This window comes from Gymnoscopelus braueri, assembly GCF_963280865.1.
Source record: "Gymnoscopelus braueri genome assembly, chromosome: 5".
NCBI lineage: Eukaryota > Metazoa > Chordata > Actinopteri > Myctophiformes > Myctophidae > Gymnoscopelus > Gymnoscopelus braueri.
This window is the reverse complement of record NC_137606.1, coordinates 47,640,698-47,666,630: the sequence shown is the minus strand read 5'-3', so window position 1 is coordinate 47,666,630 and position 25,933 is coordinate 47,640,698. Positions and strand designations below refer to the sequence as shown.

General features: G+C 41.3%; 1 protein-coding gene across 1 annotated transcript; it reads left to right on the top strand.

The window, feature by feature from the left end:
* The first annotated feature begins 17 nt into the window (after positions 1 to 17).
* Positions 18 to 25,143, top strand: LOC308084992 (uncharacterized protein). Its single transcript, XM_080428003.1, has 16 exons — positions 18 to 102; positions 803 to 965; positions 3,458 to 3,546; positions 8,807 to 8,964; positions 13,142 to 13,256; positions 14,289 to 14,461; positions 15,276 to 15,324; positions 15,760 to 15,882; positions 17,075 to 17,181; positions 17,553 to 17,781; positions 18,790 to 18,887; positions 20,974 to 21,080; positions 21,182 to 21,261; positions 21,848 to 21,876; positions 21,974 to 22,105; positions 24,319 to 25,143. Exons 1-16 carry the CDS (start codon positions 21 to 23, stop codon positions 24,838 to 24,840), a joined length of 2,256 nt encoding a protein of 751 aa, XP_080284129.1. The 5' UTR covers positions 18 to 20; the 3' UTR covers positions 24,841 to 25,143.
* The last annotated feature ends 790 nt before the right edge of the window (positions 25,144 to 25,933 follow it).

Below are 25,933 nucleotides of genomic sequence, written 5' to 3'. Positions count from 1 at the left end.
GGGCGGCCTCCTTTCAGCCCATGACCCCGGCTCAGCTGGTCCGCTTTGGGATCGTCAAGGAGCACCGACTCAACCTGCTGCCAGACTGGGAGCTCATTTCAGGTGATTCCAGTGGTGGAAAAAAGTATTCACATTCTTTACTTAAGTAAAAGTATCAATTGAGTATGCAATGTAGAAATACTCTGTTTCGAGTAAAGGTCCGGAATAAAAAATGTACTTGAGTAAAAGTACAAAAGTATTGGTATCAAAATGTACTTAAAGTACCAAAAGTAGGAAGTACTCATTATGCAGAAGGTCCCATTACACAAATCTTTTGAAATAGCAGATCGGCTATTTTCAAATGACCGAAATGTATATAGGGCTGAAGTGGGTAGTGTATGTTGTCATAATAATCAAAATCTTCAAAGTAACTAATAACTAAAGTTTTCAAATAATTGTAGTGGAGTAAAAGTATAATATTTGCCTCTGAGATGTAGTGGAGTAGAAGTAAAAGTACTGAAAATTAGAAATACTAGAGTAAAGTAAAAAATACCTCAAAATTGTACTTAAGTACTGTACTTGAGTAAATGTACTTAGTTACTTTACACCACTGGGTGCTTCACCTTATGGAAGGTCTTTTGCAACTGAAATGGTAGACACATACTGTTCGGTGCAGTGTTCGGTGATGGATGTGTTATGGAAAAAGAGACATGAGGTCATTATTGCCTTGTCATTTTGCCATCATTTTGTGTGTGAAAAATGAGTGCAATATCAGTAAGTATCCATCCATAACTATTTGTGTATGTACTATGTATGCTTCCAGGTGTTCTGAGTGTGCTGCTGGTGGTAGTGGTGGTTGTCACCACCACAGTGCTGGTCATGAGGCCAAACAAAGCCAAGCTCATCTCCCAGTGGAGGTCCAGGCCCAGGTGGCGCAGCCTGGGCGAGCCGGTCCCTCTAGCGGAGTACCTCTACAATGGAGACAGGTACAGTCCCTCTAGTACAGTACCTCTACAATGGAGACAGGTACAGTCCCTCTAGTACAGTACCTCTACAATGGAGACAGGTACAGTCCCTCTAGTACAGTACCTCTACAATGGAGACAGGTACAGTCCCTCTAGTACAGTACCTCTACAATGGAGACAGGTATAGTCCCTCTAGTACAGTACCTCTACAATGGAGACAGGTACAGTCCCTCTAGTAGAGTACCTCTACAATGGAGACAGGTATAGTCCCTCTAGTACAGTACCTCTACAATGGAGACAGGTATAGTCCCTCTAGTAGAGTACCTCTACAATGGAGACAGGTATAGTCTAGTAGAGGAGTATCTACAATGCACACGCACACACACATGCACACACGCACGCACGCACGCACGCACGCACGCACGCACGCACGCACGCACGCACGCACGCACGCACGCACGCACGCACGCACGCACACACACACACACACACACACACACACACACACACACACACACACACACACACACACACACACACACACACACACACACACACACACACACACACACACAAACAAACTGAGAGAAGAGGATCATAAAGACCACACATAAAATAATAATAAATAATAAATAATTGATCAGACTTGTGTAAGTGGAATGAAAAGCTCTCGGCTCAAAAAAACAAACAAAACAAATATACTGTAGAAGTAGTTATTGAATAGTTAACAACAAAAAAACTTAAGAGACATGAAATGCATTCAATCCAAACGCCTCATGTGCAGAGGCTACATAATAATGAACTTCGAAACTCTGAAAAAGACCTTGAAATAAAAGTAGGTTCTCAGAATTAATTTAAGAAAGTCACTGACTTTGTTAGCCTTAGATCCTCAGGTAAGGCGTTCGTTCGCCCCAGGTAATGAGTTGAGTTTTAGAAACAACCAAGAGGGCCCGGTCCGAGGATCTAAGGCTACGCTCAGGCTCCTAGACCCAGCATATCTCACATTTAACTAGGAACGTAGTTTTTAAAAGTCATCAGTAAAATATAAAAATCTATTTTGAAACTTTTTTAATGAGCCCAGAGTACAGGGAGTTACTGTACTGTACTCTATATAGCGTGAAATAAAAGCATGAAAGAACTTTATAAGGTCTGACTGCAAATGACAAGAAGGACTTAAAGGAGTAGTTCACCTAAAAAAATATACGTATTCTCTATCAATTGCATAGTCATCGGTCAGTAGGAGACTCTTTGAGTCGGTCATCAAATTATTGGCTTAGGAATGTGACAAAAAAAAAGAAATCTCCATGAATTCAAGGCTTCATGGGGTGTATAATTGATAGAAAATAACTATTTTTTGGGGTGAACTACTCCTTTAAGTCTGCCAGGATTTGCCCATGTTTGCCAATGTTTTGAAAAGGGATTTGATATGTGGAAGTGACACTTGACCAATCGAAGGAGAGGTCGAAGTGAAAGATCATGCCCAGATTACAGGCGGCCACAGCATGCTTAACATGCTGCCAACAAATCTGAGATCCTTGTATTTGCCCCCCACAAATCCCACCCTCTCCTTCCAGTCACGGAAGGAACGGGTGGAATTTGTGGGGGGGGCAAATAGAAGGACCTCAGCTTTTGCCTCGCCAAAATCGGCAAGTACTTTGTATTTTGTAAAGAAAGGGAGTTTCGCCGTGCATCAAACAATTAACAGTTTTACTCCGGTACATCACAGGAGCGGCACATAAAAAGAATAACACACTGGGGCATCAAGGACAGATAAATGGCTTTTTATCTATAAGGTACTAAGTAAACAAGTGACTAAGGTATGATGCCAAGTGCATCCTAATGACTGAAGAAGCTACACTTGCCATCCAAACGTTAGTCACTTTTAAAAATGCAACACAGCACTTTGCGATACTGTGCTGGTAACTTTTTAAAGGATTGCACCATGGCACTTTATACGCACTGTGCAAGTAACTTTTAAATCAAATGCACTTTGTACACATTGGGGTTCATAAATGTTTATGTCTGTGTAATGTGTTTTAGATTGAGTTTTTAAGACACTTTTTGAGATGGTTTGATGTTTTATGTTGCACTGCAAGTGGCTGAAGGTGAACGGTATTATTTCATATTCGTTATGTATGTAAGTACACAGGGAAATTGACAGATAACGTGATTTTGATTGTGATTCACTTGCTTATGTAGCACCTTGTAAATAAAAGAAGGCTTTTATTGACTAGGTCATAACTTGCTCATAATAAATCCTATATTGTTTCACCACAGACGGAGTGCCTTGGAATTATTTTCTTTGCAAGTCTGCAGTCCACACCTTTTTGGAATCAAGCAGTACTTCTTTGAAAACGCTTTATTGATCGTTCCTACCTGTATCACCAAAGAGCACCTTATCTATCAGCGCCACTGACTGATCCCTGCAGCACTTATTTTTTTCTCTATTTAAGGCTTTTATTGTATTTGTCTTGTGATGCTCCAGTGCTTTGAATTTTGTGTTTGTGTTTCAGCTTGGATGGTCAGATGCAGACAGGCCTGCTGGGCAGTCGGGGTGAGGGAGAGGGGGCCGAGTCAGAGGAACCTGCTGTTTCGAAGGGAGGTGAGTCACGAGTGTCTCCACTATACGTAGTTCACCACAGTGGTGTGAATCTAAACTGAGCATGCTGTGGGGGCTGGGTTCATTACACTATCGCAATTATATAAGACCCATGAGATGAACTGTACTGGACCCAAGAGAAATGGAGCAGGTTGAATAGGTGCTGAAAGATGGATAGCGGTAGCCTGGAAACCAGACTAATCTGCCATTGGCCCTCGGCAGATTTGGTCTGGCACCGCTCAGTTGTTTTTGGATTTCACTCACTCCGAAGTAGTGAGGGACCAATCAGGGCCCAGTGTGCAAATATGGGGCGGGTTTATCACCAGAGGCATTTTTTGAATTCGGCCCTTGGAAATGCAGGTTCCACACTGAGATTCCAGACTAATGTCTACGCAGTGATATTAGTCTCGCCATGCCAGGCTAGGATAGCAGCAGTGGTGGAAGTACTCAGATTATTTACTTCATAATTCTACAAATGCCTTCTATTAACCCATTAAAACCGGGAAAGCATCTGTGTCATTTTTGAATTTAGCGTTGGATATTCAAAATCACACCCTGTGTGAAGTGGGCGGTGTCTTCCTAGCTAACCACAATACTGAATGGAGTCAACCAATATATATGCTTTGATCTGAAAGAGCCACTTAGTGTCAGCATGTGTCTTGCTAGCTAATCACAATACTGAATGGAGTCGATCAATCATGTACAAAAGATAAATACATTTATCTTTTGTAAAACACACTTTATGATGGACAAAACCATAACTTAAAAAAAACCATAATTTGGTTTTTTTTAAGTTATGGTTGCTTATATAGGGCTATGCACATGTGTCATGTGACACTGGCCAATCACATAGGGCTATGCACATGTGTCATGTGACACTGGCCAATCACAGTCCTGAATAGATTGTGATTGGCCAATCACAGCGCAGGATAATTGTACAAACTTTTAGGGCCGGTTTCACTGCCCAAGATATTTGTACATTTTTCCAAATCTCACTTATAGGGGCGGTTTCACCGCCCAAAAATAGCAGATATACAAGCTTTTGAGCTTGTACATCTGCACCTCGGCCTCAGGTCTTAATGGGTAGACCTGGAACACCTATACGTTGTTATACCTTTCAAGCCGGGAACCCCTCTGTGTGTAGCCCTATTTGTTGCTATATTTTACTTTTTGAATAAAAAATAGAAGTTTTTCAGAAAACTTTGGTCAGGAGCCTCTCTGCCTCTCGGCCGCAGGGCTAAATGGAATAAAACAGCACTTAGTTAAAATCTGAGAACCGACTTTTATGTCTTGTTGGCCTCCAGACAGGCAATAAATAATACACCATCAAAGTACCTGAACTATAAAACAGCATCGGGGTATTTATACATTTTTATGATATTTTATTCTTTCAGATATTGTGTGAAACACACACTCTCACAAACAGGTCCTTGAAACTTTAAGCTTTTTTCTGAACTCTATTAAAATGCAGTTGGGGGCCTACTTAGCCATGGATTTTAGACAAGCCTGTTTAGAATGCAGCGTGGAAATGGATGATAAATATTTCATTTAAAATTGCTAGAGAGTTGAAGATATCCCCCGCACAAGTCATTAGACCGCGAAAAGTAGTCATAATTACCAACATCCATCAAATGGGGTAATAGCCTGTTAACTGCTAGGTGGTCATGACTTCTGGGTTTCATAATGCAGGGCCAAATGGACATTTAACCCATTAACACCTAAGACCGCTCAAACTTTTCCATGTCAAGGACCCCCAAAATTATATGTATTTGGCCACCGAAACCCATCTAAAAACATTTTGTTCCAGGGACCCCCCAGATTTGAGTTAAAAATGTTCGATTAAAATATATATATATTCACTGATTTAAGCCAATTGTCACGATTTTACAAAAATGGCAAATCTGGTATATCTGCTTTTTTTGAATAGCCGAAGTATAAAATAATGGTTAAAATAGCTAAAATCGAAAATGACACAGATGCTTCCCCGGTTTTAATGGGTTAAACGCCCTATCATGCAGCATGAATAATGCAGACAGCAGCTGAGCTGGGCACATTAAAGTGAACCCTGTTTGATATGTTGGCAGTGTACGACAGCCTGAAATTGTTCCGGAGGTAGCCTACTCTATAAAGCCTGAGTCATAGACTTATTTGCCCGCCGGTGTCGTGTGTGCCGAAAATAGCAGATCTACAAGCACACAACGCATCGCAGCGCCGGCGCACCACTAAGTACGAATCTGGGTTAATTGCACCAGGCGCGCTAGAGTGAGAGAGGAAGATGAACGAGTGTTAATCCCCTCGGATTATCATCAGAAGGATATACCTCCCCATATCGGATGGATGGATGCAAATACACACGCACAATCCTCTGCTGTTCACGGGCAATCTCCTCTGGATTTATATTAATGGCACACTGATGGTGTTCTCTTTGATTTCGGGGGGGGGATTTTGATCCATGTTACTTTGAGACTTAAAGGAGTAGTCCCGGTAGGAGACACAAAGAGTCTCTGTCTCCTACCGGATACATTAGGGTCTTTATTATTATCATCAAATTATTGTCTTAGGAATGCGACAAAAACAAAAACATCTCCATGAATTCAAGGCTTCATGGGGTGTGTAATTGATAGAAAACAATCATTTTTGGGTGAACTGCTCCTTTAATCATTAAATGCAGGTCTGTAAAATTACCATTGACACTGAAATCGCTTGGCTGAGTGTCTGAGAGTCTATTAGGATCACTTTTGGACTTTATCATCCCGGGCACAGACATATCCCAAGGTCCTGGACGTGTTTAGTACTATTATAATATTATGCAATTGAGTACTTTTACGTTTAGTACTCTTAAGTACATTTTTATACCGATACTTGTGTACTGTTACTTGAATGCAGGACGTTTACTTGTAAGAGAGTATTTCTACTTTTACTTAACCCATTAAAACCGGGAAAGCATCATTTTGGATTTTAGCGTTGGCTATTCAAAAATAGTAGATATACAAGCTCACAGCGCGTCACTTCGTTACGCGCTGCGAGCTTTTACGTCTGCTATTTTTTAGCATTTTTGACAAATCTTGAAAGTAAATCTTTTAACACAAATCTTCTCTTCTGGGGGGGTCCCTGGCACAAAACATTTTCAGATGGGGGTCCGCTGCCAATTATATATCAATTCGGGGGTCCTTGGCACGAAAAAGTTTGAGAACTAGTGCTTTTAAAGTTCAGGTACTTTTTTTAAAGTTTAAAGGTTAACCACATCAAAAACTAAACTCTGAAGGTTTATTATGTATTGCCTGTCTGGAGGCCACTTTAGCCTTGTTGGCTTTGTGATTTATTAAAGAATTATAGAAAATAGATGCTGGTATCCAGTGGTGGATTGTAACGAAGTATATTTACACAAGTACTGTACTAAGTACAAGTTTGAGGTACTTTTACTTTACTTGTGTACTTAAATTTTTCTTTTAGTCAAATGTAGTACTTTTTACTCCACTACAATTATTTGACAGTTTTAGTTACTAATTACTTTTCAGATTTATATTATTTATACAAAACATACATTAACTGATAAATTATGATGTGTTATTATAGGTTACGGTACCCAGCAACACATAAAGAGTAAATAGGGTTGTATAAAATCCATGGTTGGGTAGGGAGGGCCCAACTAAATGCATTATAACAGAGCTCAGAAAAAGCCCATAGGGTTCAAGCACATACTGTACTGTATGTGTGAGAGTGTGTTTCACACAATATTTGATCATAAATAAGATGTGATAAAAAAACAAAAAAATACCCCAGTGCAGTTTTATGCTGGTGGTTTAGATGGATTAGATAATAAGATAAATGAAGCATCATCATTATTTCATGCAGGAGGCCCAGCTGTAATCAGCTGTCAAGTCTGCCGTACGAATACGCATCATATCTATAATCCAATCACCGGCCATTCTCACAACAGGGCGATCCATTTAAATATGGCTTCCTCCTACACTGGATCTCTCAGCAACTCCATTGCTACCACACCCACTGCTTTGCCTCCACCTCCCCATCAGCCTCCACCTCTCTAGTTCAAAGCGAGTGGTTCTCAAACTTGTTTTAATTTCAAGGGCCCCTTCAGTTAGATGCCAAGCCCTTACTGTTAATCTCTGAGAGCATACACATGGAACCAAATGGACCCATTTGGTTCCATTTGTATGCTCTCAGAGTTTCATCTCAAGACCAGCTCAGTGGCCTTGCGGTTACAGTGTCCGCCCTGAAATTGTGAGTTCAGGGTATGATCCCCGGCTGGGTCATACCAAAGACTATAACAATTGGACCCAATGCCTCCCTGCCTGGCACTCAGCATCATTTGTGTTATGTCCAGGGGGTGTACTTGTACATCAAGCTGCCTCACGCTAAGGAAACATGAGATAGGCTCCTGCCCTATGGGCCTCATGCCTCGGCAATGCTTACTTAACTCCTCAAGGACCCCTGGGGTTTTCCGAAGCCCACTTTGAGAGCCACTGGAGTCTTGCATGGCTCTAAAGTTAATCTGAAATTCAACGTCTTGCTTTGGGCCTGCTCTCGTCTCTAGGCCATGTTGGGATGCAGCTTTTTGCTCCCTGATTTATCTTGGCATGCTGCTTGGGCTAATATAAGGGAGCTTCTTAAAGAGTGGAGCCATCAGCGCCATGTATAAAGGTATTTCATTTGTTGCAATTAATGGTAAAATACCCACTCCCTTAGAAGTCAGTCATGTTTTTCGTTTGGTTAATTTATTTTTGGTGCTTACCTATGAATCCTTGTGTTTTTTTGCACCCTGTACAGATCCAAAGCATAGAGATTTGCATGTAAAACCAGTTTGTCAGGCTAGCATTCACTGGAAACAGGTCTGATGCAAATTCTGGAGGATCAAACATGATGCATAATTCATGGAATATGGAATAGTAAATGAGGACAAAGATCCTATGAGGACATTTGTTATGGGGGAGAAAAATATCTTTTCCGAGGATTTTTAAAGGACACCAGAAATAATTAAAACACACTATATTTGCTATATTTAATTTAATATTCAGTTCTTCAACAAACAAAAAAAACTGTTTTTATTAACATATTCCGAAATAAATATGACTAAACTAAAAACACCAGGTTTTAAACAACTTCAGGACAGGGACTTTAAATCTATGGCGATAGTGTTACTGACTTAAGTAAAAATGCGTACAATAGAGTTTCTACCAAGACGTATACATACTACTGCATTTTCAAGAATGCAACCATTTTCTGTGTGCCGCTGACTCACTAGCGCCACCTGTGCGATGTGACCTGGAGGAGTTCAACGTGAAGACTCTGTACGACAAGCTAGAGGACCAGAACCTGCACCTGGCCTCTCAGCTGGCCCGGCACCGCAAACACACGCAGGACTTCTACCGCAACATCTGCCAGCAGACCGATGCTGTCAGGGTGAGGCTACTTCAGTGGTGGGAAAAGTATTCACATTTGTTACTTAAGTAAAAGTATCAATATTGCACTGTAGGGGTACTCTGTTACAAGTAAAACTCCAGAATTGAAAATCTTCTTCAGTAAAAGTACAAAAGTATTGGTATCAAAATGTGCAGAATGCAGAATGTTCCATATTCACAACTTTTCAAATGTATAAAATGTACACAAATCTTTTGAAATGTACAAGCTCACAATGCGTCGCTTTGCTACGCATCGTGAGCTTGTAGATCGGCTATTTTCAACTGGCCGTAATGTATATAGGGTTGAAGTGATTATCTGATTAATGTATGTCTTGTAATAATAATCTAAATCTATTTAAATAGCTAGCAACTAAAGTTTTCAAATACTTGTAGTGGAGTAAAAGTACAATATTTGCCTCTGAGATGTAGTGGAGTAGAAGTAAAAGTAATTAAAATTGGAAATACCCCAGTAAAGTAAAAATACCTCAAAATTGTACTTAAGTACAGTACTTGAGTAAATGTACTTAGTTACTTTACACCACTGACTTCAGTCTTTATCATAGAGCAGTAGTGGTTCCCAAACGTTTCAGGCCACGACCCCCAAAATAATCATATTTGAACTGGGGACCCCCCAAACTAATCATATTTGAACTGTGGACCCCCCCAAAATAATCATATTTGAACTGGGGACCCCCCAAACTAATCATATTTGAACTTTGGACCCCCCCAAAATAAACATATTTGAACTGGGGACCCCCCAAAATAATCATATTTGAACTGGGGACCCCCCAAAATAATCATATTTGAACTGGGGACCCCCCAAAATAATCATATTTGAACTGTGGACCCCCCCGACCTGACAAGCACTTGGAATTGTTGTAGGCAATACATTTAGTTGTAGTATCTCAGTTCCACAGATAAATATTGTGAAAATAGCCGAACTACAAGTTCACTACGCCTTGCACTGACACCTTGCGTTGTGAACTTGTAGAATGTCTACTTTCACAATGTTTGCCTCTTTCTTACGTAATATTTGAAAATTTGGTCAGTTTGGTGGGTCTTAAAGGTCTTGAAAGTTATACAATTTTAACTTTAGAAATGTGCGATCCACTGCTCTAAATATTGTGCCATGAACTTATTTTCCTTGTTAGTCTGCAATACCACTGTGGAAACAATGCAGCACTTCTTGGATCTTTTGGTAATATACCGTATACCTGCTGCTACCAAAGAGCACCCGTCCAGTGAGCCACTGATCCGTGCAGCACTTTCTTCTTTTGTTTTAATCATCCTTATCTGTTGCTCATGTGCTCCATGAAAGGGGAACAAGAATACTAATTATTTTCTCTCAATTCATTCACATTGAATAGAACATAAGTGAATGCGAACAAAGCCGATTCTGCCAATTAGTGCAGTACCCAGTACTTGTCAACACTATAGTCTCTAAGTTAGTCATGTGTGATGTACCAACTTGGAAGAGTTTGGAGATCTTCATTTAAGGGCTGAATGTGGATGCGCGCGCACGCTTGCACACACACACACACACACACACACACACACACACACACACACACACACACACACACACACACACACACACACACACACACACACACACACACACACACACACAAGCGAGCATACAAACAGACAAGACATAAATTCATGGAATTTATAGATAGAAGATTGGCAGAAACTTTTATTTCATGTTTTCTTAGTAGAAAAGTCCTTTTGCACATGCACCTACTAAAATGGACAGGTACGCCGGAGTGCCTGATGAAGGTCTGAGCGAACGACAATCTGCATTAAACTATTTTTTTTGGGGGGAAGTGAAGACAGTGTGCGGGACTCCCTATTGAATTTTTTCCTCACATTTATATGCAAAGAGTGAGAAAAGTGTGGAAAAAAACAAACACTAGTCCTTGTTACTCACTCACAGAGCACAGGAGCAACGAGCAACTGATCAAGATGACTAACAATATCCAAACTTTTATCGTGGCCAGGTACAGTAGCCTAGCTTCTCATTTCAAAGACCAGGCGCGCTCGAATCGAAAGAGTTTAGGGTCAAACCGAGTGCACATTCTTGACAACATGAACAATAAAGGAACTAGGGCATTAACGAATAGTGATTTATGGTATTCGAATTATTCGACCCAAAAGTATTCGAATAGTCGATTATTCGGTTTGATTAAAAAAAAATAAAAAAAAATAAAATTTAAAAAAAGTTTTTTTTTTTTTTTTTTTTTTTCAATGGCATTGATGACTCGACTCAAGGAATGCGAGTTGACGTCACACCAGAGCTCACAGCTGCGTGTCTGCTCTAGAAAAGCCACTAAAAAACCACTTTTTTTTTTTTCGAATAGTCGAATAGTGGTTTGATAGTCGAATAGTCGGTTTGATATTCGAATATTCGAATATTCGACTATTCTGTGAATGCCCTAAAAGGAACCATCCAAACTCACGAACAAAGTTAAAAGTTTTGAATGTGCCGCATCAGCAATCACAGAAGGAACACGTTTCGAGTTTTGACCGAATGGCCTTCGTAAGCGAACGCTGACGAAGACCATTGGGTTTGAGCACGTTTGTTCTGTGATTGCTGCTGCAGCACTTTGTTCCTGAGTGAGGATGGTTCATTTGTTATTCAGATATAGTAGCAATATACTCCCCAAGCTTCTATCAAAGTTCACCTTAATCACTCAAAATCTTAGTTGACCGCGGTCCCTCAGGGCTCTATGCTAAGTCCACTAATTCTCCACCAGACCTCTTTGCTAAAAATAGGCAATCTACAAGCTATTAAATGGTAAATGGACTGCATTTATATAGCGCCTTTCTCCAAAGCGTTTTACAATGCTCAAGGACACTCTGACACGCAGCCATGCAGGAGGAGCCGGCGGGAATCGCACCTGTGACCTTCGGATTTCTAAGATGGCCACTGCCCCAGCCAGAATAGGGACGCTAGGTTTTATGTGGTTAACCCATTAAGACCTGAGACCTATACTGCCTCCCCCTGGTCAGCCGGGGCGCCTGATGGAGGGGAAAGGAACTGGTTGGAATTACGTGTTCCTTCCACGCGCTACGTCCTGCCGGGGAAACTCCTCTCTGTCGGGTGATAAGAAGGCTTGTTAGCCCTCATGCACAGAAGGAGGCATGAGCTCAGTTCTGGGCTCTCCCTAGGTTGGCAGAGGCAGTGTACCAGGATTACTTGGACAATTATCACTAGGTGAAAAAATGGGGTTACAAAATTGCGGGATAAAAATGTAAATAAAAGAAAAAGACCTGAGGCCGATTCTAAAAATGTTTTCTCAATCCTAACAGTTTTTTGAAAAAAATGTTTTTTTTTTAAATATATAGAACATAAAAAATATCTCAAAATATTTTGTTCCAAAGACCCCAAGAAGCAAAGATTTGAGTTACAAATGTTCGCTTTAAAAATTATATACTCAAGCAAATTTTCACATTTTAAAGAAAATAGCAGATCTACAAGCTCACTGCTCATGCCACGCTATGAGCTTGTATATCTGCTATTTTTGAATAGCCAAAGAAATCTAAAATGACTCAGATACGTTCCCCGTCTTAACACATTGAATGCCAATCGCGTAGATCTACGCGAACCTATTTAAAGCCGCAGCGTGCCAGTCGCGTAGATCTACGCGAACCGCCGATTCCCATTGAAATTGCCCCAGGTGCACTTTCCGATTTTTTTTTATCCATTTCCGTTTCCGGTTTCCGGTCGGAAACAGAATTATTCGGGTTTCGTTTTTTTCGATCGTATCCGCTTCCTGTCTGGGATCCTGTTTAAAACTCGATTTTCTCGGTTGTTGTTTTTCTCCTCGCTGATCACTGTTTAGCGTTGATCGGCTGTATCTTCAAGATGGCGGCACGGATTTGGAAACTGTTTTTCGCTGGCCGTTTCTCACAGATCCGCTGTGTGTTTAGAACCAAATGAACGCGCACTTTTAACTTATTTAGCGAGGTCTGTGGCGACATGAAAAAAACAAAATAACAACAATAAAACGCTGGCACTGGTGAGTACATTATGAGATTAAACTCTGGCATGGAATGTGTTAATGGGTTAAGTTGCTGCCCCATATTTTTGGCTAATATACAATAAATATGCACGTGACAAACAACAGGGAAAACGAAAAAACAGCATACCTAACATATCTGCCTCTTGTTTTTAGAACGTTTTGGAGAACATGGACTCAAAGAAGCTGAACGTGCTCAAAGAGCTGCTGGACCGTGACGCCATGAGGAGCAAAGCGTCCTCCAGCGGGGTCGGGGACAGAGACACACGAGGTAAAAGGGTACAAACAGGATGGGGTTGAAACGGCGTTTGATCAACGACCATCTGTTGGTCCAGGGAGGCCTTCATTTCTCTCTTTGGATTTAATCCATTAAGACCGGGAACGCATCTGTGTCATTTTAAGATTTCTTTGGCTATTCAAAAGTAGCAGATCTACAAGCTCATAGTGTGGCACGAGTGAGCTTGTAGATCTGCTATTTCTTTTTTTTTTATCGTGGCAAATATGTGCAAATCTTTGAACAATATATTTGTTTTAAAGAGAACATTTTTAACTCCGATCTGTGCTTCTGGGGGTCCATGGAACAACTTATTTTGAGATGGGGGTCCGCGGCCAAATACATATCATTTTGGGGGTCCTTGACATGGAAAAGTTGGAGCACCACTGATATAGCAACATACTGTTAGGATTTAGAAAACATTTTTTGATTTATTTGGCCGCGGACACCCATCTCAAAATATTTTGTTCCAGGGAAGAAGCAAAGATTTGAGTTACAAATGTTCGCTTTAAAAATATATATTTAAAGATTTTAAAAAATAGCCGATATGTGCTATGAACTTGTATATCTGCTATTTTTGAATAGCCAAAGAAATCTAAATATTACACAGATGCGTTCCGGGATTTAATGGGTTAAAAGAGAACAGAATGCTTTGTAGAAATAGACAATACACTGTCACATCTGGCCCACTGACCACAGGCAGACTCATGCATCTGACATTGAAACATCTGTTTCCTCATGGATCAAAGTTCTCAGTCGCCACGACTGATTTCAGTCATTTGGATTCCGTAGAAGCCAGCATGTCACGTGCCGAAAATAGCAGATCTACAAGCTCACTCAGCTTTTAGATCTGCTGTTTTCGGTTAAAGTTATTTAGTTTGCGGAAAAACACGTCAAACACGTCAATGGCACTGAATGAGTTAATGTCTGACTGTACCTTGTGCTGTTTACATTTCTGACTAATAAAGTATTCAATCAATCGATCAACATTTTATTTTTAATTTAGCTTTATTCCATGTGTCTCCACAGCCGACTCCAACGCAGCAGCATTGCTGGGAGCTGTCCTCAGGTCAGTGGAAGCTGTTTTAAACAGGCTGAGTGGAGAGTGCTGGCAGAGCCAGGATCTGCAGCAGACGGCCAGCCAGTGTGAGCTGCATCCTGGAGACACACGCACCACTGACACACACATGGGTTCTGCACAGGTACTGCACGCACGCACACACCACACCACACCACACCACACACACACACACACACACACACACACACACACACACACACACAGGTGCTCAGTGGTGGAAAAAGTATTCAAAAGTATCAATGTTGCAATGTAGAAATACTCTGTAACAAGTAAAAGTCCGGAATTCAAAATTTACTTGAGTAAAAGTACAAAAGTATTGGTGTCAAAATGTACTTAAAGTACCAAAAGTATAAAGTACTCATTATGCAGAATGTCCCATTTCACACGTTTTCAAATGTATAATGTATCTTGATGTGACGCATTGTGAGCTTGTAGGTCGACTATTTTCAAATGGCCGAAATGTATATAGGGCTGAAGTGGTTGATGCATGTTTTGTAATAATAATCAAAGTAACTAGTAACTAAAGTTTTGAAATAATTGTAGCGGAGTAAAAAGTACAATATTTGTCTCTGAGATGTAGAAGTAAAAGTACTGAAAACTGGAAATACTCTAGTAAATAAAAAATACCTCAAACATTTACTTAAGTACAGTACTTGAGTAAATGTACGTAGTTACTTTACACCGCTGCAGGTACTGCAGTTGTAATGGTAGCTGAACAAAAAAAAAACATTTAAACCTACTGTGTATCATTTGTTGAGCGTCAAATAGAGAAAATAGCAAGATGTGCGAGCTCATAGAAGCTCAATCTTGTACGGTATATCTTGATGTTTTCGCCGAATGTTCATCTATTTTCACCAATGTTTGTCTAATTGTGTTGCATTGTTCTTAGTTATAACTTGAATATTAATAACTCTTTCCATATGAACATTTCCTAGTTCTCTCCCACAAACATGACGAAAACAGAGGCTCTTCCCACTCATTCGGGTAAGACACACAACCTTTATTCTTGGATATTTTTGGGGCTTTTCTGCCTTTATTTGAATAGTACAGTGTAGATCGACAGGAAGAGATCTACACTGAGATGGGGGTCCACGGCCAAATACATATTCAACGATGTTTTCTAAATCCTAACAGTATGTTGCTATATCAGTGGTGCTCCAACTTTTCAAGGACCCCCAAAATATGTATTTGGCCGCGGACCCCCATCTCAAAATATGTTGTTCCAGGGACCGCTTTAAAACCTTATATATTCAAAGATTTTCCACAATTTAAAATAAATAAATTCAAATATACAAGCTCATAGCGCGGCACTCAGCTTGTATATCTATTCTCTAAAAAATCGTAAAAGTGGCACAGATGCGTTACCGGTCTTAATGGATTAAAATGAGTGTAAAACAACTGTTTCTTCATGTTTTCCAGTGCACGTTCAGAGCACGTGTCTGAGTGAGCAGGACCTGTCTAAGCTGGTAGCCATGTCACCACTGTCCAGAACACTGCAGGAGATCCAGCAGTCTCTACAGAACCTCACCGCAGCTCAGCCTGGTCAGCACCTCCACCAGAACACTAAACACACTGTAAATGCCGCTAAGTAGCGCTAAAAGTAATCATAGGGGTGTCTCCTTTGGTGATGTACTGTAGGTCAATTGGTTCTCAGAATCAGAATCAGAATCAGTTTAATCAGTTTTTTTTTTAACTTCTACAGTATATACACAGTAGAAGCATTCAAGGTGCCTATAGTAAACTGAAGAACTAGTAGAACCTCAACCTCACAAGGACACAAAGACATTCATTTGTGTTAGAAATTCATTCCGAGATATGCTATGCCATCACCACATCTCTTGCATTAAGAACAGGGATAAACTTTGACCTTTGACTCAGTCTAAAACCCCTGCTAGCGGCCCCTAGAGTCCATGCAGCCTCTTAAATCTACTGTAACTGGAGGTTTGGCACTAGAAAGAAAGTTCATCCTGAACTCTGCCCATTAGATGATGAGATATTTTGTGTGAAAAGTTATGGCGCTAGGTCACGTGGTCACTAAAATAGTTAGGTTTCATTTTCCAGGGAGTATGAATCCACCCAGTAGATTTTTAGATAACTTGTGAGCAAGTGGAAAGATTGGCTTAGGTTTCATGGCAGTCCGTCCATTGCACTTTGAGACAACTTTGTACATTTGGAAATTGTGGACTAATGGTGGCACGACAGGAAAGGCCACTGGGTCACCAGATTCAAATGGTCCATCGTCTGGGGAACATGAAGGTCTACAGCAAATGTCATGGCAAGGAAGCCAGTAGTTTTCCAGATAGATGGTGGTAGATAGATGGACTGACACAGCCATCATTAAAACGCTGCCCCTAGCAGGGTTCTGACCTTACCCCCCCAAATCATCTGCCAAGTTCCATCCAAATTTCATGAAAACTGTCAAGTGTTATTGCTGTGATAGACAGATATGAAATATGAGTGATGATGCAAGACATCAATTAAAGAGGAGCTCTCCTCGGAGTGCAGATAGCTCCGCCAGGCGAGGTTGCCTATACCCAGGGCTGTGTCAGTCATGGCGTAAAGCCGTCAGGACACAAAGGTAGCTGCAGGGGTCAATGGAAATAGAGTTTGTACGACAGACAGTGTAGCTATTATAACTATTATAAACAAACAACAAATAGACGGACAGGGGCGAAAACGTGATCTCCCCCGACCCCCGGCCCGGCAGAGTTTATAACATTCTATTCTATTCTAGTCATTACAGAGGCACATATCGAGGAAGACCCTGCTTTGCCATTGATTCCTGTAGCCCTAGACAGCCTCTCTCCACAGCACTCGGCGGTCTTCCTGTTTGGCTGCCAGGTAAGGATAGGATATCAATTATTGTGAATAACGATATTATCGCGATAATCAAAATATGAACCCCCAGCATCCCTATTCTGGGGGGAACGTCGGCCGACAATATACGTTGGAATGTTGGACAAAAATAGCCGATCTACAAGCTCACAACACGTTGCAACGCAACGCGTTGTGAGCTTGTAGATCTGCCATTTTTGGCGAATCGATTTGTGTAGAGTGAAATAAGAGCGTACCAAATGCGCTCTTTACAGGTTTATCGAAGTATAGAGGGTTTAAGTGGTACTGAATTTGCAGCTCAACAAAAGCGAATTCATCCTAGTGTATGACGGAGGACAAACGATAATCGACGATTATCGTCCCATCCCCGCTGCCAGGTGATGTGTCTGCTGGGGAAGTGTCCGCTGTTCCCGCCCGTTCTGCTGCTGCTGGCCAGGTCCCTCCCCGGGTCCCGCTGTACCTCCAGTCAGGGTCTGCTGTCACACTGCCTCGGAGACTTTTATTTTGATACCAGCAATCAGATCCTCTACCTGTCTGAGGCCAAGCTTCATCACGTTGGAGACTTCATCTCCACCATACTCCAGTCCATGGCCTACGTAGCATCAGGTGATCAATGGGGGCTCTATGCACAGCAGCCATTTTGGAGAGAAATTGGGCCTCTTCTTACTTCCTTCACAGGTGTTACCAATGATACTAATGAAGGCTCTGTTCCATTCTGGTCAAACAGAGTCAGGGTGCTGATATTGTGCATGTTGGCTCACTGGAAACACTGCTACACCAGTGGGTCTGAAAGTGTGGTCCAGGTACCCTCATGGTTCCTTGAGAGGGTTCCAAATGGCCCTTGTAAAATGTGTGTAACCCTTACGGGTCCATTTGGTTCCATTTGTACTCTCTCAGAGCTATGGGGGTCCTTGAAATGAAAAGGTTTGAGAACCACTGTGCTACATGAAATGGAACAGAGCCTTCATTAGTATCATTGGTAAAACCTGTGAAGGAAGTAAGGAAGAGGCCCAATTTATTTCCAATAAGGCTGCTGTGCATAGAGCCTAATGACAAGATGGTAGAGCCAGACCCGGGCTTGGTTTGGCCGATATATAGGCAATTATTTTTTACAATTTGATTAAGTTGGTATCTGCAATTATGCAGCCAATGTGTCCCATTGTGTCCCCTGCTCACAACGTTGTGAGTAGATCTTAAGTGATCAAATACATAAAAAATCGGTAATTAAAGTGAACCGCTTAATCTTTTTCATTGATCAAAAGGTATTTGTGTTTATTTGTATTTATTTGTTTGCTTATAAATTAAAATTTAAATACAACTTTAATCAAATCTAAGTTTTTCAAATAATCAAATTTGTCGGTCAACACATTATTGGTCAAAAAACATTGGTAATTGACTCTCCAAAAATCAGGACCAGCATGGGACCCAAAAGTCTGCCATCGGTCGGCTCTACAAAAAAAAATTACTTGAAAAGAAATGCAAGCTTGTCTTGTGCCTTTGTAATATGACAGTCAAGTATGTAACATGAAGCGATGGCCTGGGTGGGTAATCGTCTTTGAAAGCATGAAGCATGTAATCTTCTAAAGAAAACATTAAGGTTTTTCTTTTTATCAGGATCCAGGCTGCAGAGCTTTATGCAAGCTCTCCATCAAGGTATTTCAGCTGTAAGCCTTCATCTGTTCAACTCCTCTTTCACATGGGACTGCACCAAGGTATTTGCTTACTGTAGGTGCAGTTTAAAGGAAGCCTGTTACGTGTCTTGAATATTTCACAAGGCTTAAAGGTATACTTCACGCCCAAAAATGATTATTTTCCTATCAGTTACTCGGCCCCCGAAGCCTTGAATTCATGGAGAATGGTTGTCTGAGCTGCATTTCTTCACGGTGAATGAATAATTCAAAAATGAAGAAAATCCTTGCAGAATTGTGAAGAAAAAAAAGAATAAATAAATATGGGTCCAAATTAACAAGAAAGACTATAATAGTAATTCATAAACAACTCTCAGTGCCATCTATAGTTTTGATAGTTTAGCTGTTAGATAGAAATTGATAGAAAACAAGTCATTTAGGGGTGAAGCATTCCTTTAAAGGGATAGTTCACCCCCAAAATGACTTTTTTTCCTATCGATTAGTCACCCCATGGAGACGTGTTTAGTTTGTGTCGCATTCCTAGGGCCCGTACACACTGCAGGAGATTGGGTCCGATATTGCTGTCGCCGACATTTTTTGGCGCTCGCCGACAAAACCTCCCGATCTGACGCAGATCGGCCTTTGATCTGCGAGATAATGCTCGCTCTGTGTGAAAGGTTCCGCGAGACGATGTGGCCGCGATTATCCGCTCTGCGACGGCTTTCCGACCGTTTTCAGATAACTACCATGTTAGATATTCAGCTCTGTCCCAGACAGGAGATCGGACAGTATCATACATTATGAAAGGGTCTGCGAGGAGATCCACGCTACAGCCAATGAGAGCACATTACAGCCACCGTGGCCAGGGGAGCGTCGCTGGATCTGACCACAACAAACAGTCCCTACCGCAATATTACCGTCCAGTCCTGTATTAAGTTAACATTATAAAACAAAATGAGAGAGTGAGCGAGCCTGGTGGGCTGTTTATTTTAGAGGAATTGTACATGAGAGAGAGAGAGAGACAGACAGACAGAGAGTGAGAGCAAGAGCGAGCTTTCTGTGTGTGTGTGTGTGTGTGTGTGTGTGTGTGTGTGTGTGTGTGTGCAGCATGTGCACGCTGTTATGAACAGCGTTGCCAGATGTTGCGAGAGAAATAAGCAACCAAGTCTATGAAAACAAGCCCAAGAAAAGGCCACTTGAGCACTTTAAACCTATTTACAAATACATTGGATATTTGAAAATAGCCGATCTACAAGCTCACAACGCGTCGCAGCTATTTTCAAATAAAAATCTTGAGAAAATTGTGGAATATTTTCCAAATCCACACAAATCTTGTATGGGGGTCTATGATGGCACAACATATTTACAGAGGGGGGGTCTGCGGACAAATACATATTATGTGTTGTTTAAACCACTGGTTTAAACAACATTAGGAAACAAGGCCAAATAAGCAACTACACAAATAAGCCCAAAAAATGCACCCCGCAACAACCAATATTTACAAGCAACTCTACAGAAAAACAAGCCCAAAGTCGCTTATAATAAGCGGACATGGCAACGCTGTCACTGACGGCTTCTGCGCACTTGACGTGCGAGAGAGAGAGAGAGAGAGAGAGAGAGAGAGAGAGAGAGAGAGAGAGAGAGAGAGAGAGAGAGAGAGAGAGAGAGAGAGAGAGAGAGAGAGAGAGAGAGAGAGAGAGAGAGAGAGAGAGAGAAAGAGAGAAAGAGAGAGAAAGAGAGAAAGAGAGAAAGAGAGAAAGAGAGGGGGGGAGAGGGAGAGAGGCATATCACGGGATACGTCGATTAAAATGAATTGGAATAAACTCAAATGTATGTATTGGGTCTGAATCTGGAGATAGCATTCTAGTGAACTATCCTACAGTGTGTCAGCCCTTGTCGGGGATCAATCCTGTTGTGAAGACCACAACGATATTATGACAGCCGATTTCAAGAAATAAACTCCTGCAGTGTGTAATGCTTAACGATCAGATGACCCCCCGACCACGTTAAGGTCCTGCAGTCTGTACCTGCCTTAGCCAATCATTTGATGGTGACTAATCAATAGAAAATAAGTATTTGTTTGGGTGAACTATCCCTTTAGCCCTCGTGCAAAATTCTAGACACACAACAGGCTTTTGACATGTTTGTGTATTGCGTGATCCTTCGGCAGACAAAAGGTGATGCTCCAGAAGGAATTCGCTCACCACTAGTAGAGGACTTCCTCAATGTCAGAGTTCCCACCGAGGAATTGTTTACAGAGCGTCTGCTGGCTGGCAGGTCTGTGGATAAACATATTTAAATATTTAGAGCAAGCTTACCTGTCAATCATATCCTGTACAGTATACATGTTAATCTCTCCCCCTGATTTTCCACTCTAGACTTCAGCAGTACAAATGTTTTAAGCTGGAGCAGTTCATCGGGGACCTCAAACAGTGGCCAACCAAACAGACAGAAAAGGGTATTAGATCATTATGTTTATTTACAGCAGTGGTTCTCAAAGTGAACCCCAAGGGACCCCCTGGAACCACCTCAAGGGGGTCCTTGAGGTGGTTCCAGGGGGTCCCCAACAAAATGTGTTAAACCACTTTGCAACGTGGTATGAGCTTGTAGATCTGCTATTTTTTTTTAAATCTTGAAAAAATATGTTGTTTTTTTTTAACCCATTTAATCCGGGAACGCATAGGCCTTCTGTGTCATTTTAGATTTTGAGCTATAACATACTTTGGGGTATTCAAAAATAGCAGATAAACAAGCTCTTTGTCTTCTTATAGCAGATCTTGTAGATCTGCTTATTTTTTTATTTTTTTACAAATCTTTGAATAAATATGTTTTTTAAAACTGGCGCAATAATCCCATGAATTTAATTTGATAAAAATACAATTTATATATGTAATATTATTCTTAATTTTTGTCCCTCCTCCTTGGCCGCCGCGGCCCATACATTGAAAACCCTGGTGCCAAAACTAACCAACATTTTTAAGTTCAATTCACAAATATATTAATAATATTTTTTTCTTTTCTTTCCAATGCGTTGTTTTTTGCAGGTCTGTCACCCAAAGGCACACCGGTCCAGGTTAGTCTCAATTAACAATTAATTATTTGTTATTTACTATATGGTGTGCTCGACCATAATACCCGGTGCTAACCGGTTGACCATTTGTGTTGTGCAGATGGCCTGTGTGGAGCAGGAGATAGATCGTCTCAACGAGTCCTTCTTAGACCTGAGCGTCCAGCTGGAGAAGAGAGTCCAGATAAACACATGGCAACGAGAGAGAGAGCACAGTGCTGCCTCGCAGTCTGAGGTATAATCCATTCTATTAAAACTGATGTTGTGTTGTAAGATGAAACCCAGACGGCATGGGAACGGCAGGGGCTCCAATATGGATCTTGGACTTCATGTGACCAGCCTTTGAAGTCAGTCATGACGTCAGTCATCTATGATATCATCTGTCGGGTGGAAACCTCATATGTCCAAAACTGTTATTTTTTAGGATTCAAATACAAAGGTATCCAAAGTAGCAGAACTACAAGCTCAAAACGCGTCGCTTTAGCTCCGCGTTTTGAGCTTGTAGATCTGCTACTTTGGATACTTTTGTGTAGCGCTGTAGTAGTACGTATGGTCAAGTAGGGCATTCATTTACGAAAAAAATATATATAACATAATATGGAGATAAGAGGTTTCTGCCCGACAGCAACGATATTCACTATAGTAGCTTGAGGAACTGAATATAACACAGTGCCGCTTCTCCACTGATTCAATGGACGAGGCCGCCCTGTTCTATTCGGTTTTGATAGGTGTTCTCGTTCTCCATACTGTATTCATAAATGGTAAATGGTGCATTTACATAGCGCTTTTATCCAAAGCGCTTTACATAGATTGTGCATTACATTCACCCATTCACACACCGATGGCAGAGGAAACCATGCAAGGCACCGGGATCGAACTGGGAACCTTGCGGTTTCCAGTTCACTCTACCCGGCCACTCTACCCCTGAGCCACTGCCGGCCCATTCATGACATAATGACTCCAGATTTGATCAAGGTTTCACCTCTTTGACTCCCATTATGAAATTATAGTTAAATATCTCAAAGTATAAACTCTAAATTAATAGTGGTAGTACTTCTGTGGCCTTACTGACTATGCACAAGGAATTTGGCACTGACCGGTCCAAGTAATAAGTACCCTCCCACCCAATTTACCACGGATACATAATTCTGTTTCCCTGCTTGTTCACTTGAAAGCTTATCCATCTCATCTGTACAAGTGAGAAAAAAATAATAATTGCACATATATGTAACACATTTTTCTCATCACTTTTCCTCTTACGCGTGATAACTCACACATGAGCATTCATTATTCATTATTCTGATATCTTCATACAGTACATTAGCCTTGAGTTGTGTGTGGGTCTGTGTGTTTGTGCGTGCGTGCATGTGTGTGCACATACTGTATATACCCGACCTGTGTTCCTGTGTTCTGTTTCAGCATACAGTACGTGACAGTATTTACATACTTCCCTATTTTGCATGTAGTCAAGCATACAAATGTGGTTATGAATATTTCCATACATTACATGTACTGTGTGTTACAGTGCATGACTGAATGCACATTTGTTTGCAGCTTTGTTTAAGCTTAACCACCTAAGCCCTGTATGCTTTGTAGCACAAGGAATAGCGAAAAAATCACAAACTCCCAACCTTGTAGATGTGCTATTTTCACCAAACGTTTGCCTTTTTTTGCAGAATGTTATTCTGACATTCCTAGATTGAGGACGCTAGGGTTCAAGTGGTTAATATCATCATATTAACCATGGCATTTGACACCCACACGGTAGCACTTGCTATGCATCCCATGTGTAGAACGCATTATACACATACTTATAAGGCATTATAATCTGCTCATAACCCTGTATAATCAGATTTATAAGAGCTCATAAATAATCATAATGCTTTATAACCATAACCATAACACATTATAAAGCTTATTATAATGACTTATAAGTTCAAGTATAAATGCATTGTATTATGCTTATAACATGTGATGATTACAGTTATAAATATTCATAACAACGTATAATGCAAACATAACACATTATACAGCATGTTATAATGACTTATAATGTCAAGTATTATAATACTTCATAATTGCTACCAATACAAAACATACATTAACCACTTCAGCCCTATTTAAACTTTCGCTATTTGAAAATAGCTGATCTAAAGCTCACAACGCGTTGTGACGCATTGTGAGCTTGTAGATGTGCAATTTTCAAAATATTTAAATAAATTGTATACATAATATTATGATACCTTGTGAAACATTCTGCATAATGAGTACTTTTACTTTTGGTACTTTAAGTATATTTTGATGCCAATACTTTTGTACTTTTACTCGAGTAAATGTGGATTGCCGGAACTTTCACTTGTAACCGTGTACATTGCAGTTTTGATACTTTTACTTAAGTAAAGAAATGCAGTACCACTTTTTCCACCACTGCCTCTGGTCCTGCTGCAGCCTTCCAGCCCGGAGCTGCCCTCGCTGAGCCGCAACGGCACCGTGGTGCTGGAGCTGAGGAGGCGCTACGTGTTGCAGCGCCTGGACGAGCTGCAGCTCACACTGGGCCGCATCAGAGAGGAGCGCCAGGAGCTGGAGGGCGACGCCCACGACAACACCACCACCGCAGACCGAGCACCGATCGATAGCAGCACCGCGCAGCAGCAGCAGCACGACCCCGACCAGGGTGACCGCAGTCCTTCTGAACAACCACAGGAGGAGAATAACAACAACAACGGCACTCCGGGCAGCCCGTCTGAGGGAGAGACCGGCGAGGTCGGAAAGGATACACTCGAGAACGACATGTCCGAACCTCAGGCTCAGAGTGATGAAGCTGTCCAGAAATCTGACCCTGAGGCTTTACCTGGCGGTCAGCCATCACCCCCCGCAGAGAATCAAGAAGCAGCGCTACATTCTGATGTTCAAGAAGAGGAACAGGAAGCAGATACGGCTGATCCAAACCTGGATCTCAACGTACAGTAGCTGCTGTTGGGCCTTTTTGTTTCCGTGTGACTCAATTTCTTGCATCTCCTCTGTGGTTTACCTAGAATGAATTACAATGTACTTTAAAAATGGATTCCATGATCAATTTAAAGTCAATTTAGTCAGGCTCTGCCCTCAATTTATTTCCGAGAAAATAAATAAAGGTTGAATAAATGAATCTTGCCTGTGAACCAGGACAGAAACTATTTCTTGGCAGCAGTATTGTGACACAATATAACTGTCATCTCGCGTAAATAATTCTGCACAAGGAGTTATGGTATATGCACAGGGTCTCTTGAGGACGACGGCTTCATTAATTTCCTTATTCTAATCAAGATATTAGGCTTCGCTCGAGTGAACAGATAGGCCCACATTCTGCTGCAGTCTGCTGCTTGTTGTGACAAACTCTCCCTTGCGTGGTTGAGATGTGGTCGTAATTTTAAAAACATCCTGCTGTGTCTTCTGTCTCCTGTCTCCCTTTTGTTCTCTCTCTCTCTCTTTCTATCTCTCTCTCTCTCTATATATATATATATTTCTCTCTCCCTGTCTCTCTGTCCTCTTTCCTCCCTCCCCTCCGTCTCGTCTTTTCATACATGCTCCTTCCGACATCGGAAAAATCTTCCGGTTCGGAAAGGCTTTTTGAACTACAGTTCGCAGAGTCAGGACAACTGGATGTGCACGGGTTCCGAGGAAAAGTTATAATTTGTAGTTATATCTCTCCCTTTCCGAAGAAAAGTTTGGCCGTCGGATGGAGTATGTACAGTATTGCGCTTTACACTAGTCATTCTTTCCCTTTTCATTTCAAGGACCCCCAGTTTGATATGACTATGACACAGACCCCCATTTAATACAAAATCCTCAGTGTTCATTTAACTCTGAGAGAATGAACAAATGGAACCAAATGGACCCGTGAGGGGGCATTTGGTTCCGTTTGTACACTGTCAGTGTTACAGTACAGACCCGTAAAAAAAAAGAAGGTCCATTTGATTACTGTCAATCATTTACCTGGGTGACCCCCCGGAACCCCCTCAGGGACCCCTTTCCTTCACTCTACATAAGATCATAAATATATATATATTTTTAAGCAAACATT

Excerpts from the sequence above, each read along its gene's own strand:
- LOC308084992 (XM_080428003.1), top strand. The coding sequence starts at position 21 with ATGACCCCGGCTCAGCTGGTCCGCTTTGGGATCGTCAAGGAGCACCGA. Across the intron at positions 103-802 it reads AGACTGGGAGCTCATTTCAG|GTGTTCTGAGTGTGCTGCTG; the intron begins GTGATTCCAGTG and ends GTATGCTTCCAG. Across the intron at positions 3,547-8,806 it reads ACCTGCTGTTTCGAAGGGAG|CGCCACCTGTGCGATGTGAC; the intron begins GTGAGTCACGAG and ends CTGACTCACTAG.